Raw genomic sequence first — 19,177 nt, forward strand, 5'->3', positions numbered from 1 at the left:
TTGATATGTAGCAACTTTCTACAAGTTTATTAAAAGTTGCTCCCTGGTCACCTTCATTCCATTCTTCCCTATCCCCAAATTCACCTCAAGCCTCCCACTCTGCAACCTGGATTCTTAATTAGCGATAGTTCTCCCTGTCTCACCAAAGTTATTCTCTGACCATCTTTATCCCATCTTGCTCTTTCTGCTTGGACTCCATCCTTTGCTGCCTCCTTTCTAACTCTTGTTCTTGGAACAGTAACCAAACTTTTCATTACTCTATTAACTATACTATTCCTGGAAAAGATGAATCATTCACAAGTAGCATGGTTTCATAAAAACCTGAGAAGACTTCTATAAACTGATGCAGGGTGAAATGAGGAGAATCAGAAGAACCTTTTATTCAGTAACAGCAATACTGTAAGATGGTCAACTGTGAAAGACTTAGCTAATCTGATCAAGACAATGGATCTAGGACAATTCCAAAGGACCAAGGATGAAAAAATGCATCAACTCCAGGTGATGAACTCTAAGTGCAGACTGAAGCATACTTCCCCCCCCTTTATATTCCTTGTTGGTTTTTTACCATGTTTTCTTTTGCAATATGGTTAATATGGAATATGTTTTTCATGACCACATATAAAACTGATAATATTGCTTGCCTTCTCATGGGGAGGTAGAAGGGTACAAAAGAGGGAGATAATTTGAAACTCAAATTTTTAAAAAAGAATGTTAAAAAATTCACATGTAATGGGGTAATATTTAACAAAATAAATAAAATTATATTATAAAAAATAAAAATATATAACATGCCCTCAAAAGTTAAGTTATTCAAGTCATTGCTCTGTGGTTTCTTTCATTATTCGCATCAGTTCCTAGACTAAAACATCCATCCTTGGCCATCTTTCTTCTATATGTGTTGTCTTCCCCCAATTAGAATGTAAGCTTCTTGAAGGCATGGACTGTCTCACATTTTGTATTCATACTTGTAGCACTTAATACTCTGCCAAGCACATAGTAATCATTTAATAATAAATATTTTGTTTTTCCTATCCTTTATTCATAGTAAATTAAATAGAAATCTACATTTGGTAATCCATATTAAGTGAATGGATAAATGAAAAATTATTCAAGCTTAACTATATGGCAAATACATATAGCAAGTATTAGCTCTAGGTATACAACTATAAAGCAAATACAGTACAAGCAATTAAGTGGCTTAGAGAGAAAGAGGTGTGTGACTGGAGTTAGGAAGTTCAAGTTCAGCCTCAGATATTTCTGTGTGTTCTTGGGCAAGTCATTTAACCTCTGTTTGTCTCAATTTCCTCAACTGTAAAATAGGGATGATAATATCTACCTCCCAGAGTTGTTGTGAGGATCGAGTTACATAATAATTATAAAGTGTTTATACTACAGTGTCTGGTACATAGTAAATGCTATATAAATGTTCATTATAACCATCATCATTATTCTTAAGGAATTTAAACTCTAATCAAGAGAATCTTAACCTGAGGCCAAATGAACTTATTTTTTAAAAGTAGTTTTATAACTGTATTTCAATATAATGTTTCCTTTACAGTCATATATATATATTTTAATTAAATATATTATAAGATATATATATATTTATATATATGTATATATATAAATTTGAGTGTGAAAGGGGATCATAATAAAAACATGTTAAGAACTCCTGCTGGACTAGGTAGTGAGGATACCCATTCTAATGAAAACACATATTGTTGAAGAGTGATGTAATATGTCTCACATTCTGGGATGCTCAGAAATAAAAGAAAGTAGGAATGTGGAAATAAAAGAGCTGGTAACTGATCTGAACTGCCAAAGGTAGGTTAGATTACACTTAAGAAACTGTAAAACAGCTTTAGATTTTTGCCTTTTACCCTATAATATTAATTTATTCAATTAACATTTCACATGGTATTATGACAAGGTCCTGGGGATAACTGGGGATACCTTACACTTTCTCCTTTTCTTCAGAACTTAAAAGGGGATATATGTAGATAAACAATTAGGATGCGAAGGAGAATAATATCAATTCAAAAGAGATGCCTATTTAGGTAAAGTGATGGGAGAAATTTGAGGAGGGAGAGATCAGTTTCACTTAGGAATAGGATGTAGAGGGGTTTGTGGAAAGCTTCATGGAGTAGGCTTAATGAGGAGACTTCAACAGAGATAGAAAGGGGAGCAGGGGGAGATAATAACAGCTAGCATTTAAATAATACTTTAGGGTATGTAAAACTCTACAATATCTCATTTGTTCCTCACAACAACTTAAGAAGATAGATATGTAATAACATATAACAATATATTTCTATTTTATAGATATGGAAACTGAGGCAACTAGAGGGTAAGTGACTTGCCCAGGGTCATACAGTGATTAAGTGTTCTATCAAACTTGGGTCTTCCTGAATGCAAGTTTCATTCTGTATTTGCTGTTTCAACTAGCTGCCTCTCTTATTTATCATATGGTCTAATACCAAGAAACTAGGCAACAAAGTGAATTTAGTCAAGAAGTCTCATCTTCCTGAGTTCAAATCTGCCCTCAGACACTTCCTAGCCATGTGACCAGGGACAAGTAATTTAACTCTGTGTCAGCTTCATCATCTGTAAAATGAGCTAGTGAAGGAAATGGCAAACCATTCCAGGATCTTTGCCAAGAAAACCCCAAATGGGGCCATGAAGAGTTGGTTTTGAGTAAAACCAACTAAATTTAAATATTGTCTGGGTGCTTTAATCTAATGTTTGATGAGGATAGAGGTAATGTGTATACATGTGTATATATATATATATATACACACATACACACACATGCACATATATATACACAGACACACATATATACATATATGTATAATTTATGTAAAATGTATTCTAAAGAATTTTAAATGTTTAATTTTAAATTATTTTACATTAATTTAGTTAGAATATTTAAAATAAATTTAAAAACATATATTTAATAGGACATCTAATTTTATATTATATGTGATATATTTTATTATATCATATGTAATATATTAGTATAAAATATTTTAAATATTTATTTTTAAAATTCTTTAGAATTAAAAAAGAAATATAAATTGATTGCAAGGAACTTGGCTTCCTTCTCTCAAAACTATCTAATATGTTGAATTCCCTTTCATAGGATTTTATAATCAAGTTTACTTCCTAATATGGGAAGCAGCCTCAGAATAGGAAAATACTGTCAATTGGAATGATAATCCCCAAGAGTTTGGTGAAGAAGCTCTAGGGGATGAGGTAGGGAAGAAAGACAACCACAGAAAATTCTAGTTAAAGAAGAAGGCGGCTCCATCTAACCATATCAGAAAGATAGAGGACTCAATGTTGGTAGTCTGTTGAAGGAAGCCCAAAAAAGTACATAAAGAGAAGCTGAACATGTAGGAGTGTCATTAGACCAGTGATAGTGAACCTATGGCACAGGTGCCAAATGTGGTATGCAGAGTGCTCTCTGTGGACACCCTCCCCCTGTCCCCCTCTACTCCCTGAATTTGTTACTAAAAAGGCAGAGGGACTTGGATAGAGTTGCTCCCTTCCCTCTCTCCATTGCTCCTGACAACATTTTTTCACATCACCTATCCCTCAGTCTGCAGGGGACAGGGCCATTACTGCATTAGACTAAAAGGTTTGCCATTACTGCATTAGACTATAACCTCAAATCAACTGCCACCAGGAAGAGGCACCCCACCTTTAAAAGGAGACAATGGAAAATAAGACTGACACTGAAAAGTTATGGGAATTTTGATTATTTAGCCTGGTGTGAATAAGTTTTAAGGATAACTTTTAAGTCTATGATGGAATTTAAGTCTATGATGGAATACCGTCTTTATTCAAATGAGATAAAATATTTAATGTGCTTTGCAAAACTTAAAGGTGCTATGTAAATGATAGCCATCATTATTCTTATTTAGGATCTATCCTGATCATTCTATCTGCTATGATGTAAAAGGCCACTCCTTCAATAGGTAAAGGGAAAAAAGGCAAAATTTCAAATCATTGAAATTTGTCTTTTCTAACTCTGATGACAAGCTTAATTGAAGGGGAGATATCTACTAAATATCTACTAAAATGAAAGATTTTGTATTTTCTGTTGATTTCATTCATCTGTATTAATCTATTACTACATGAAAAGACACTTGACTAGCCGACCTGCTGTTCCTCATGTTCAGTGAAGATATCATTCATTCATTAAATCAAACAAATATTAAGTGAATGCTCACTAGGTACAAGGACTCATGCTAGGCAGCATCAGTGAATAAAGTTTCAAGAAGTCTAGCTCTATAGCTGTCAGTGTCACTAAACATGGGAAGGAGTTAGTTACCAAGGTAGGATGGGACATCTCTTTCTGCCTCTGCAAATGAAGTATATATTCTCTTCTCTCTGAGTTAACTTAGGAATCATCTGTAAACAACTAAATTCATTCCTTTATTGAGCACCTGCCATGTACATAAGGTACTGGGTTAGGCACTTCACAAAAGAGTTTACTTTCTAGGAAGACAGATAAGACATATACACAGATAAACTACAGCATAAGAGAGAAAATGTCAAGTGCCATAAGGGAAGTATGTCTACAATGTTGATGTTTTCTTAAAGGTCACCATGCCTAGGATTAGAGCACTCTTAAGAGCTCAAAAAAACCTCCAATAAAAAACCTCATACACAAAAGAGGCAAAAAGAGACCAGCTCAGAATATGTTCTGTCAATTAGGGGAAAAAAAACCCTTAGAAAGATTCTGTCTTAAAAAATTTTTAGCCAAAAGGTTGTGCTTAAAATAAGTCGGTTAAGGAATAAAAAACATGACAGTATCCCACACTGACATTATATTCAGCCAATTCTAGCCAGATGGATAATTGTTTCTCTGCTCAAGATATAACAAAAATCTACCAACATCAAGAAAAGAATTATTTTTAAAAAGGCATTTGTTCATCTTCCTCAATTTACCTTATTGCCCTGGTGAATTCAAAATCTCTTTCCCCCCACCCAATTATATGGGTCCCTAAAGCCATCCAGGGGAAAGAAAGTCACCTTTGGAGGCAGGAAGACTTAGGTTTAAGTTCTACCTCTAACCCATACTAGTGTAAGGCTCCCAGTGCCCTCAGGTAACTCTTTAGGACCTAAAGTTAATGACAAGTTATAGATCTGCATTGATGTAGTATCTTTTGTCATCATGGCAGGTGGACTGATAAGGTTGAATCCAGAAAAAATATGGTGTTAATTCTTTTATTTTCCTTTTTTTTTTAACTCTTACCTTCTGCCTTGGAATCACTGTGTTCCAAGGCAGAAGAGCGGTAAGAGCTAGGAGATGGGGGTTAAGTGACTTGCCCAGGATCACACAGGTAGGAAGTGTCTAAGGCTAGATTTGAACTCAGGACTTCCCATCTCTGGGCTTGGCTCTCAATCCACTGAGCCACTCAGGTGCCCCCTGTGATGTTAATTCTTGAAACCTTTTAATCTGAATGGAAGACCCTTGAGTTTTCTGAAATTTGGGTAGGCAATTCTTATCCTGGCAATTTAGGGAGTGTCTAATAGAGGGGAAAGAAAGGGAAAAAACTAATATAAAAAACTTTATCATTAAGATAAAGTAATGGAATGAGTAGCAATTGAATATGATTTACATATTATTAATACATAATATTACACATTAACAAATGGGATATTCATGATGGGGAAAACACTATTCAGCTTTTTATTTCATTTTTTTTACTTAAGTTTACACAAACTGATGAACTTACAGGGCTGGGGAAACAAGAATTAAAATGGATCCCTAAGTAGTTGGAAAAAATTGCTCCCTTCAGCATCCATACACTGGATAATTGCCTTTTTAAGTAGTACCCAGAGCTCATATACATCTTCTTATCCATCTCAGCAGTACTGCAGAGTCTAAGTTGCAAGTTCCTGTCTGGGCAGATGGCTCTGTGCCCTTATCTGCTGAGCCAAAGTAAGAGAATAGACTACTGCAGAAGAAATGTCAAAAAAAAAAAAAGAGAATGCCCTGCAAAAAAACAAAACAAAACAAAAACAAACAACCCAATCCCAACAGCACTTTTAACATAAGCTAACAACAGCCTGCAGGACTTTTTGAATCTTTTTAGAACTTACTGCTATTCGAAGGACAGAGGCTTTCACGGAGGTCCATTTGTCTTGTCTGCGGTCTATGACAAGGATAAACCCAATTCCAGTGTCTTGTAAACTAAAACAAGAAGACAGGACACATAATTATTATCGTAGTTAGGCAGGAAGACAACCCTTTCCCAAGATATCTCTAAGAAAGCCTCAAAGTAAAATGCACCCCTTATATAATAAATCTTTTACCATTCTGCATTGCAACGTATAACTCCATGAAAAATATGCCCATGAAAAGACTGCAGCATTTCCAGAGGGTTCCCATGCAGCTTCATTGAGTCAGTTCAGGAGCAGTCCTTATCCACAGACAAACAGATTTTTTTGTACAGCTCAAATATCCATTTCCTTTTTTAGCTTGGTATCAACCACTTCACATTTTAAGAACCTTGGTAAAACCCATGTTTCATGAAGCCAAATACACTGGTGCTCCACGAGGGGGAAAAAAAAACAAACCATGTCAACCTCTTTCTCTGTGCATTGGTTGCTTAACCCTTTCAAAACAAGTTTTAAGATCCCAATACCACATTAGTCCTAGACTCTGAGGTTTTCTTGTTCTTCCATGTTAGCAATTTGCTCTCACTGGGATTGTTACGATCACTTTGGGAAAAAATCCCCAAGGCTTTGGAAGGCTCACGAGCATTTGTCCAAAAGAAGATACAGAATATGCATCTTCGAAACAGCCACATCTGTGAGAGAGATCACACACTTCGATTCTTGTGTAACGATGCCCTCTGCTCCTCGGCTCAGCTTAACTGCACGAGCTACAGTCGCTGAGTACAAATGAAAAGGTCGGCTTCTGTTGGGTGATTCCACTTCCAAGCCAATTGTGTAATGCCAGCAGCTGACTGGCAGCCAATCCCAATCAGAAGGGAATGTGACAGGCAAGCTCAGAATGAACTGCCTTGAATTGCTAATTTCTAAAGCTGGAGGTGTAATTTTAAGTGAGAGCCATTGCTGAATTTAAGTAAGAAAGAAAATTATGGGGGAAATGAGGCCATTTGTGTCAGAGTGTACATTGAACAAACACTAATCGAGGCACATAGATATAGAGGATTTCTATGGTCTCTTGCAGTTCTAAAAACTTGACGATGATAATTCAAAAAACATACATATGTCATTGGCTCACCACACCCATCTATCTATAACTTGATGATGGTTCCCAAATGTTTGTAGCAATACTGCTAAGCAGTGGCAAAATACCTCTTGTTTAATGCAAAAAACAAACAAACAAACAAAACCCCATCATCTTGCTACAGTAGCTATTAAACTGTAAACTTAAACACACATGCTCTGCCAAAATAGAATAATTCTGTTATATATTATTTCATATTTCTATGGATGACTATAACAACAGATTTAATTTATGGTCAATTATTAGATTAGCATCTTGAGTTAAAAAACAAACTTTCTATCTTTTTTCTTTCTTTCTTTCTTTCCTTCTTTTTCTTTCTTCTCCTCCCTCCCTCCCTTCCTTCCTTCCTTCCCACCCTCCTCTCTCTCTCTTTTTCTTTCTTAAACAAATCTTACCTTCCATGTTAGACTCAATACTGTGTATTGGTTTCAAGGCAGAAAAATGGTAAGGGTAAGGCAAGGGGGGTTAAATGGATTGCCAAGGAGACCAAATTTGAATCCAGAACCTCCTGTTACTAGGCTTGCTTCTCCAGTCCACAGAGGCACTAGCTGTTCCATATCCTTTTCTTTTTAAATAGCAAAATGATCATTCTCTTGCTTTGTCAATCAGCTTTTCTCAAAAAAAATCAGTGTTTGGCAGTGTTAGTGTCTTTGTGCCACAATATGTATGGAACTAGAAAAAAATTATGATTTTTCATTAAGAAAAGTTCAAACAGTGCAGCTAGATGGCTCAGTGGATAGAGAACCAGGCCTAGAGATGGGAGGTCTTGAGTTCAAATCTGGCCTCAAATACTTCCTAGCTGTGTATCTCTGGGTAAGTCACTTAACATCCATTGCCTAGCCCTCACCACTCTTCTGCCTTGGAACCAACAATTAGTATTGATTCCAAGGTGGAAGGCCAGGGTTTTAAATAAAAGAAAAGTCTAAGCTTAAATATACTTTCTCATCTTAGTCAGTCAAGAAATAGAAGCAGGAATTCCTAAACAAGCAATTTATTCTAGGATTCATTCTACGAACTATTATTTTTTTTCCTCATTAAGTTCTAATATAGCACACAACCCTCCCCCCATAAAAATACGTTAAATTAAAAAAATTAGCAAGCATTTATTTTCTCTCCTTCCCACTCTCCCACCCCGACTTTGGGGAAACCATCACAAATACCACAACAGAACTTTTATAACAAATATGGATAGTCTAGCAAAACAAATTCCCACATGGTCTGTGAGCAGAAAATATATGTCTCATCCATTGCTTCTGACAGGAGGTAGATAGTATGCTTCTTCATTCTAGTCCCTTGGAATCATGGTATCTTTTTCTATTTGCCTCTTTTTTTTTTTACCCTTAACTTCTGTCTATTGGTTCATAGGTGAAAGATTGGTAAGGGTGGGCAATGGGGGTCAAGTGACTTGCCCAGGGTCACACAGCTGGGAAGTGTCTGAGGCCGGATTTGAACCTAGGACCTTCCATCTCTAGGCCTGGCTCTCAATCCACTGAGCTACCCAGCTGCCCGGATGGTATCTTTTTAATAGCTTTGCTTTTGTCATTGTTGGGCCCTTTCAGTCATGACCAACTCTTTGTGACTTCCATTGTAGTTTTTTGGGCACAGATATAGAGTAGTTTGTTATTTCCTTCTCCAGCTCATTTTAAAGAAGAAATTGAAGCAATGGTGTTGATTACAGCTGCTACCTTTCAAAATTGTTTTTTACAATATTGCTATTGTATAGATTGTTCTTCTGACAATTTATGCAATAACAACATTCTCCTCTCAATCACCTACCATGGAGCCTTTGATTGAATTATCATGGGGAGTTCCTAATGAGGAAACATCTTCTGCCAGTACAGAAAGGCAAATGTCCTGAAACTTAAAGTCTTACAGAGTTGCCTGATTTGCTGAAAATTTTAGTGACTCAGTAGATTTAGAGTCAGAACCAAAACTCATATTCTCCTGACTCAGAGGCCAACTTTCTATCTTCTCTGGCATACTGGCTCTGTAGCCTATAGTCACTCAAAATTCACCTCCTCCTCTTGGAAAAAAAAATCCTTCCCCAGTGCCTCATCATGGCAAGGAGACAACTCTAGGCTCTCAAGGATCGGTCACACCAGTGGAAGAACACAAGCTGGAAAAGGCTTAGAGTATGAGACAAGAATGGAGCGGCATGATCCAATGGAAAGAACCCTAGAGGTGGAGTTTGAGGAGTTCATCCAAATCTTCACTTTTGGACTTCCCATCTGTGTGACTCGATGCAGGCAATTCATCTAGTCTTTCTGGACCTGAGTTGCTTTATTTGTAAAACGAGAAGGTTGGACTCTAAGGTCCCTCTTTGAGCTTCTAAGATTGTGTCATTCTATACATCTATCAGACTAACTAAAGCAGAAAATGCATCACCAGAAAGCTGCCATCTTATTATATATGTATGTATATGGTAAATGTGTGTCAGAGAATATTTTGGGAATGGGTTCGAGGTTTTCATTGGGATGTGTCATACCTATGGCTACTTCCTCATTTTCATTCAGCATCCATTCAGTGCTTGTAAGTAGGTGTTAAATAAGGACTTGTTGATGATCTATGATATTTTATTGGCCCTTTAGGGTTGAGGGATATACGGTCAGTCTTAAAAAAGTCTGGTAATGGGGCAGTTAGATGGCTCAGTGAATTGAGAGCCAGGCCTAGAGATGGGAGGTGGTGGGTTCAAATTTGACCTCAGACCCTTCCTAGCTGTATGACCTAGTCCTTACTGTTCTTCTGCCTTAGAACCAATACACAGTATTGATTCTAAGAGAGAAGATATGACTTTTTAAAAAAGGCTGTTAATTTCCTCTTAGTTACTGTGCCCACGTCATTTGTGCAGTTGCCACCAAAAGAACAGTGATGTGTTCAAGTATCATTATACCAACTGCTTATCTAGGTTGTTCTCAAATATGATTACTTATGTCTTTGAGCATTTAGTACAGGATATAATTACATTTTTTCTGTTAAAATATCCTTCCCCCATTTATAATAATAGAAGTCCCAAAAGTCTTAGTGCTTTAATAGTTTAAAGCTAAGTAAGTTTTAATAGCGTTGTTGTTGTTGTTGTTGTTGTTGTTGTTGAGTTCTTTCAGTAAAGTCCAACTTTTCATGACTTCACTTATGGTTTTCTGGGCAAATATATGGAATGGATTGTTGTTTCCTTCTCCAGCTCATTTTACAGATAAGGAAACCGAGGCAAACAGGGTTATTAAGTGACTCGTCTGAAGTGGTCACACAGCTGAGCCTTGATTTGCACTCAAATCTTCCTGACTCCAGTGCCACAGTTGAGCTATTTAACAATTTAAAGCTGCATTAAAGCTTTTGGGATCCTCCTCAATAAAGGCAAATAGTTGGCACAGTGGATAGAGGACTGATTTTGGAAACAAGAAGGTCTGAGCTCAAATCCTGCTTCAGAAAATTTCTAGCTTTGTGACCTGGGCAAGTCACTTATTCACTCTCAAGACTTGTTTTCCTCCTCTGTAAAATGGGAATAATAATATCATCTACCTCTCAGGATTGTTACGAGGATCAAAGGTGACAATATTTAGAAAGCTCTTAGCACAGTACCTAGCACATAGTAAGTGCTATATAAATGTTAGATATTATTAGCTAATATACGTGAAGCTTTGTATTGACTTTAGAGTGTTATATAAATGCTAGCTATCCTAGAGTGTTATATAAATGTTATTATCTGAAATAATGCTATTAATTTTTGTCTATTCACTATTGGACAAAATATCAGTTAAAGAAAGATAACTCTAGAGGACCCTTTAAGTTCTTTATTCACTAAATTTCCACCCTTTTCTCATTGACTTAATCTTGAATTTTTATTACCCCTGATCTATTTCTTATAGTAGGAAACATTCCAGGGCATATGCTGTTTTTATTCAAGTTTGATGTAAAGCACCTAAGTAATATTTTAGCCTACTGATAGCAATAACTACATTGTTACTAGATTTAAATGTCCTGGTACAGAATAACTCATCTTTGCCTATGCCCAGCTGTGTCTCTAGTAGTATACTGTGGAGGAGTTATTCTATATACAGCCTATTGATTCATGGGAGACTAGACTGAAGGAGTTCTTTGGGCATTAACCTCCTTGTTCATTTTTCTAATCAACAATGCTTACTGAGTTCAATTCAGATACTGAATACAATTCAGACATTTATTAGGCTTTCATAATGCCAAAGGGACCATATTGAGTTTTGGAGACACTATTCCAAGTATTGTAGCAGCCACCTTCCAATCATCTTTCTAGTACTCTGACAAATCTAGACCATGCAGTAGATAAGAGTATGGAGCCTGAGATCAGATAGACCTGAATTCAAATCCCCAGCCTCAGACATTTGATCCCGGGCAAGCCATCTGTAAATGGGGACAATAATAAAATCTATCTCCTAGGATTGTTGTGAGGATCAAACGAGATAATATTTGTAGTAGGCACTCTATTGATGTGTATTGCCTTCCTCTTCCTTTTTCCCTTTCCTTCCCTATTGTATTTTGTTTGTATAACTAGTGATACAGCAGACAGAGTTTTGGGGCCTGAGTCAGGAAGACCAGAAAATCACTTAAACTGTTTTCTCCAGTATCCTGATCCACAAGATGGTGATAATAATAGCCCCTACTTCCCAGGGATGTCGTACGGATTAAATAAGATAATAAGGATAAAGCACTTAGCACAGTTTCTGGCATATAATAAGTGCTATATAAATCTTAGCTATTATCATTATTATTGTTAAATTAATGAAAGAAGAATCTACCTTCTTTAAAGACCTCTACTCCTAAGCTCCTTTAATGATTACTTTCATTGCTTAATAATTTTATTAGGAAATCCCTTTTTTTGCACTGACATGTAACTTAAGTTAATATGTTGTTCTAATTTCTTGGTTAGTTATGTTAGACACAGGAACAAGGCTTTGATCTGTCATTTCATAGATATAAAAAATTCCTGGCTTTTTGCCGATTCAGGCTGACACATTCTCTGCTACATAGTTCCACAGAATTGCTTAAATTACTGAGAGTTTTACTTACTTTGCTCAGGGTCAAACAGATATTCGAACATGAATTGACATTTTTCTGATTCCAAAGCCTGCTCTTTACCAGCTATCCTCTCTAGGTTTTAGGAATCAGTCATCAATTTTCCTATGCAGGTTATGCTATTACAAGTTCTTTAACTTTTTCTCTTAATTTCTATCCTCCAAATTTAAAAAAAATTGAATTACTTAAAAAAACTCCTACCTACCATCTCAGAATAAGTAATGTGTATTTGTTCCTAGGTGGAAGAGCAGTAAGGGTTAGGCAGTGGGGGTTTAGTGACTTGCTCAGGGTCACACAGCTAAAAAGTATCTGAGGTCAGATTTGAACCCAAGATATCCTGTCTCTAAGTCTGGCTCTCAATCCACTGAGTCACCAAGCTGCCCTCATCCCAAAATTAAATCACTTAAAAAATATATTGATATATTTTATTTTGGTACAATAGATACTTCTAAACAATTATTTTCTGCCCTCTCAAAAGTACATGGCTCACACAAAGAATTAAGCAAAATCACTTTTTTAATTACTTTAAGCCACTCTTTTTTCCCCCTTCTCTGCAACTTCTTAAGTTAGGTAGTCCTAGAGTAACCTTAAATTTTAAACAGATTTTATTAAGTTTTATCAGTGGTACTTTCTGTATGCCCAAAGCATCATGTGCTTAATTTTATATCCGTGTATCTTCTTACTCAGAATAGCCATACTTAATGGATAGCTATGATTTTGATTTTTTTAGTTCCTAAAAATCATTTATAATATCCTTAAAAAAATTTTAATTGCAAATTTAAAATGAAAATCTCGCCCTTCTTCCACTCATTGAACAGGCATGTAATATGATAGCTAATTGACATGAATTCATACAAAACATATTTCCATATTAGCTATGAATAACTATGATTTTTAGATTCCTTTTCTTCACTCACATATGGCAATTTGGTCCCCGGCTTTATCTGTATGTCTTGCCAAATAAATTTGCTTAAATGATTCAGTCCTCATTTCTAATACTTGTGGACTATTTCAACAAATCAAGGCTACTGAAAATACAAATTTTTTTTTTCCCTCCACGATCCTTGTCCCTCCACTTTCTAAAATGGGGTCATTTGTCAACTTAATTCAACATTGCAAGATTGTGTGACTTCCTTGCTGTGATTAATAGAGCAGTAGATTAGTGTGTACTGACAATGAAACACCAATTGGAAAAGAATCACTAGATTTCTAGTATGTTATTAAAATGTAATTTTAAAAAATTACTTCTACTACTACCTTGATAGGCAATGATATAGTAGGAAAAACATTGGAAGTAGGAGACAATTGGGTTTGAATCTTGCCTTGGAAACTTACTGTCTCTTTGACCAAAAACAAACCATCAGCCACTGTGAACCCCAGTTTTCTTTTATATAAAATGTACTTATTTATTTAATAAATAAAATTATTACTCTAGGCAAATAATACCATCTTTAGCACTTATAAATTAGAAACATAAACAATGGAAAATGTTAGATAATGGAAGCATTTTCTTTTTCTTTTTGAACCCTGGATCTCCCGTCTCTGGGCCTGATTCAATCCTCTGAGCTACCCAGCTGCCCCCAGCATTTTCTTTTAAAAGAAAAATGAGCATTATTTAGTCAAGGAGAGAAATAATGCTTTCTAACAAATTGCTGAGATTTTAATTTTAGTTTTTTTTTATTTTTAAACAATTCCCTGGTGGATTGTTTAAAATGTATTAAAGAGAAGGTTAAGAAGAGAATGCTGATTGTTCATAATTAACTTTCCAGCACATCTTTTAGCTAGACAAGGGTTTATCCCAAATGTATCTAAAGATGATCCCATTATTCTGATAAGAACAGTCTTTTCATTGCCCCAAGGAATCTGTTGTTCCCTGGGACTTTTCTCTCCTATTAGCATCCTATCCCACCCCTTAAAGTCCAACTCAAAATCTATATCTTCTCTATTCTAAGTTTTGTCAAGCTTCCTTTTCTCAGAATTTCTAAAGGATTAAGATACCCTAATAAGCAATTTAGTTGTTTTAAATTTTCCTCATTATTTCACAATTGTTTATCTTGTCTCCCCAGTTAGATACAAGCTCCGTGAAGGCAGGTACTACATTTCATAATCCTCTTCTATCTTTTTTCTAATGTTAGAAGGGAATTTCCTTAAGGAAATGGATTATTTTGTATTTGTCTTTGTATATGCCCTTTAGTTAGCACAGAACCTGTAACATAACAATAAATTAATAAACAACTAAATAAATGTTTGTTGATTGATTGCATCTCACATGATAAGTTTGGCCAGCTGTTGTTCAGTGGTGTCTGATTCTTCCAGATCCTGTGGACCATATTTTCCATTTAGTTTTCTTGGCAAAGATACTAGAGTGTTTGCCATTCCCTTCTCCAGAGCATTAAGTCAAACAGAGGTTAAATGACTTGTGTAGAGTCACACAGATAGCAAGTGTCTGAGGCTGGAATTGGACTCAAGTCTTCCTACTCTGGGACTAGTGCTCTGTCCATTGAGCCACCTAGCTGCATCCTAGGCAAATTGGGGTTAAAATAACTTGGCCAGAATTCACATAGCTAGTAATATATGAGTTAGGATTTGAACTTAGGTCTTCCTGACTCCAGGCCTTTTGCTCTGTCTATTGCTAGCTGCCTCTAACTTCACATTATAGGCTTTCAACAAATATTTGCTAAATATTAAATTATTTATTAAAGTTTTGGGGACTGATGGTTCTAGTGGATATAACATTGGGTAGAATTTAAAAAGTCTATTTTAATTTTAGGATCTATTGAAATATGTCATGATTATGGTGGGAAGGAATAGTCTTATTGTGTCTTACTCAAAGGCACTTTATATCACATTTTCTTCAAATGTTGAAACCTAAAAATTCTCATTTTTGTAAACAAATGTTTTAAATGATGACAATTGATTAAAAATTAAAAAGTCAATCAATAGAACATATTGAGTGTAGAAAGAAGCTTCACAAGGCAAGACCTATATCAGAAGATTTGAGATCTAGTCTCAGTTTCGCCCAAAGCTTTAACAAGTAGCAACTGAATATTTAACAGATGTTTATTGAATGCCCCCTCTGCAAAGTTAGAAGCAGCCAAAAGGCTCAGTGGATAGAGTCCTGGGATTGAGTTCAAATTTGAGCCAAGTTTTATAACAAATCACTTCATCTCTTGGGATTCAGTAATCTCATTTATAAGATGACAGGATTGCCCCAGATGTTCTCTAAGGTCCCTTCCTCCACTAGCATTCCTTACTTTTGTTGTTTCAAAGATCCATATCATAAAATCTCTTTCTAGTGTATGCACCTATACTTTTCTGAATGTTATATACAATAGGTAAAAACATAGGGCCTGTGGTCCCTGGGGTCTTTTACTAATATCACTGTAACTAGATTTTAACTTCTTTGGTTGAAATGATCCCAGGACAAGGAAACACTGATCATATTCCTTGTCTATGACATTTTTATCACCCTAATTATTCTAACAAACACCTTTAAAATTGAAAAAAATTTACATTAAATTTTTTTAATTTGTAAAAATGTAACTATCTTATTAACTTAATGTTGAACAGAAGCATTTCAATATTTAAAAGACAAATAGTGTTTCTGGTTTTGCTGGTATACAATAATATCAGGAAAATTATAATATTGAAAAGGTAAGTCTTTGCTACAATCAAAAGCTTGGGATCAGCAAAAATGTCTTGCAGGTTCTGGAAAGCAACAAAGCCTTCTATCCTTTCAATTCTAAAGGTAAACTTGTTGGTCTATATTGTCTGTCTCAGATATACATACTGTTAGAAAAGCACCAAAAGATTTCCATTCAGATCATATAAAAATCTTGGCAATAGAGAGGTTCTTCATCCATTTGGTCTTTCCTGTGTGGATTGGTAGGTCAATTCCTTTTAATGATTATGCTTGGCATGAACTATGGATGAAGAGGGGTTGTGCATCTTAAAAGGGTAATTTTGTTTTCGCTTCTCCTTATGCTTGAGAAGCAAGAAAGGAGCAAAGGTGGAATTCCTTCATGCTAGAAGGTTTGCATTAAGTACTGGCATGGCTGCAGAGCAATTCAGTGAGTGCTGGAGGCTGCTATCACAATCAGGAGACTAGTCCATGGACATCACCTGTACTAAAAAGAGAGGCACCATGGCTGCTTGATTCTAATGAGACCAATAACGATAACATTTTCCTCTTTTCCTGATCTCCAAGTGAGGGAATTCATGTACCAAAGCTTGCCTATTCTATAAAGTTACATTTATACCTTAAGTTTTAATTCATTCCTATGCCAGGTGGATAATAGAGTGATCCTACCTTTTTCTGGTTATATGCTTCAAGGAACATCTGATTAGTTTAAGATTGGGAAAGGAATAGAACAAGGCTGTATACGGGCACCTTATTTAACTTATATGTAAAGTAAATCATGTGAAATGCCAGACTGGATGAATCAAAAGTCATAATAAAGGTTTCCTGGAGGAATATCAACAATCTCAGATAAATAGACAATACCACTCTGATGGCAAAGTGAAGAAGAATTAAGAATTCTTTGTGATGATGGTAAAAGAGTAGAGTGTAAGAGTTAGCTTGAACTTTAACATTAAAAAAAAAAAGAAAAGAAAACCTAAGGTCTTGCACAATGGTCCCTTCACTTCCTGGCAAGCAGAGGGAGAATAAATGGAAGCAGTGTCAGATTTTATAGTCTTGGGCTCAGAGATCATTGCAGACAGGGACTACAGCCATGAAATTAAAAATTGATTGTCGAAAGGAAAGCTTTGACAAATCTGGACAGCATACTAAAAGCAGAGACATCACCCTGTCAACAAAAGTCTGTATAGTCAAAGGTGTGGTTTTTCCAGTAGTAATGAGAGTAGGACTATAAAGAAAGCTGAGTACCACAAATTGACACTTTTGTATTGTGGAACATTTCAGAGTTTCTTGGACTGCAAGAGATCAGACTATTCACTGAAAAGTCAAATACCAATGCCGAAGCTTAAATACTTTTGAACACATAGACCATGATGCTGGGAAGACTGAAGGCAATAGGAGAGTGGAACTTCAGGGGATGAGACGGAAAAATAGTATCATGGAGACAAATGAATATGAACTTGGACAGATTTTGAGAAATAGTGGAGTATAGAAGGACCTGGTGTGCTATTGTCCATGCAAGACAACAACCAAAGAAAGTAGGTCCTGTTAGAAGATGAAAGGGTGTGGTTAGAGGGGAGAGAGGGAGAAGGCACCCATTTTCCAAAGATGGGAGCCAGCTAATACTGAATGATGAACTTCCTCTTCACCTTCAATAAAGCTTTCAAATCTTCATAAATATTTATCTATATTTGTTCCCTCTGTCTCTTCTCTCCTCCCTTTCTTTCATCACTATTCATTAAATCAGACCCTATCTCCTTTTCCACTGCCACAATAACTGAAGTTCTTTGTAACAAAGAAAAACAGTTGAGTAAAACAAATCAACACATTGGTGATGTCTTAAAAATTCCATAGTCTTCAAGACTTATCCCCAGGGAGAATCTTAAAAAAAATCAATGGATGCAGCACTCTGGATAGGGAAATAGTGGGGTTCCTAATTGAAGACATGGAAACTTATTTAGCTTCCACTGGATCATATGTGTATCTGTTGGTTTACCTTAAACCAGTGATGTGCAAACTACAGCCTGCAGGCCAAATGTGGCCCCCTGAAATGTTCTATCCCACCAGGCGACATTATTCCTAATCTGATGAATACAACGAGTAGGATATAATACAATGAAACTTCAAAAGAGTTGTCTTAGAAACAGACTGACAGATGAGCATTTTCTTTCCTTTGGCCTCCTCTTTAAAAAGTTTGTCCATCACTGCCTTAAAAAATAGTGGGAATCTCAAAGTGGGCCAAGTCACAATCAGAGACCCAGTTATTCAGATAAGGATTCAGATAAGCATTATGATCATGAAAATTCATCTTGGTACTATGGAAGGAACATTGGATTTGGAATCAGAGGACCTGAACTCATATCTCATCTCTGCTACTTACTACTTCTATAGCTTTGAACCTAAAATGGATTAATAGATAGATAATAGATCTATAAATAGATAATCTATAAGAAACCTTCTAGCTCTATAACCATGATTCAGATTCAATGGGTTTAATGCCCTTATGTCCACCATGGTTCATTCCATGCATGAGAAAGTATAGTATAATGGGAAAGAATTGTACTTGGATTTAGGAAAGAGCTAGACTCAAATATTAAATTTTAACTTCATTAGTTTTATGACTGGGTACCTCATGTCACTTCACTAGCCTCTCTCATCTACAAAATGGGGATAATGATTCTTATAATACCTTTGTAATGAGCAGAGTACTTTACAGAGTTGAAAGTACTATATAAATATGGGTTAGATTTCAATTGCCCTTTATAGTTTGTAATATGAATTTTATTGCTCTCAAATTCATTCTGTTTTAGGATGAACTAAGGTGTAATATGAACAGTTAAATTATAGGGATATAGTCTCATTATTCAGCTCACAATATAATAAATTTTAGAGTTATTAGAGACCATAAATATCACCAAGTCTACAGTCCTTGATTTTATAGAAAAGGAAATTGAAGCTAAGAGTGAAAAAGTGATTTGCTCAGAGCCAGAGAACTAGTGAATCACAGAAACAGGATTTGAATTCAGGTCTGACTCAAGTCTGATGACCTTTTTACTATGCCATTCGCTGATCACTTAATTATAAGAGTTAACTTTTGGTCACTTATAGCTCATTTAACATTTAAACAATTAAACTGGTCTTCTGAATCTATTTATTTGAATAACCTCTTTTTGATAGCTTTTTTAAATAAATATTTTCTTTATTTAACATCTCATGTAACT

At 35.7% G+C, this 19,177-nt stretch overlaps 1 protein-coding gene across 4 annotated transcripts in view; it reads right to left on the reverse strand.

Annotated features, from left to right (window-relative positions):
• The window catches only part of MCF2L (MCF.2 cell line derived transforming sequence like), a 285,276-nt gene that overhangs the window by 70,727 nt on the left and 195,372 nt on the right, over positions 1-19,177 (reverse strand). For all 4 annotated transcript variants that reach the window (XM_044670522.1, XM_044670521.1, XM_044670520.1 and 1 more), the window contains exon 4: positions 6,115-6,205. In XM_044670522.1, coding sequence (XP_044526457.1) covers positions 6,115-6,205 — 91 coding nt within the window. The remainder of the gene's footprint in view (positions 1-6,114; positions 6,206-19,177) is intronic.

The sequence above is a fragment of the Gracilinanus agilis genome, chromosome 3 (assembly GCF_016433145.1).
Source record: "Gracilinanus agilis isolate LMUSP501 chromosome 3, AgileGrace, whole genome shotgun sequence".
NCBI lineage: Eukaryota > Metazoa > Chordata > Mammalia > Didelphimorphia > Didelphidae > Gracilinanus > Gracilinanus agilis.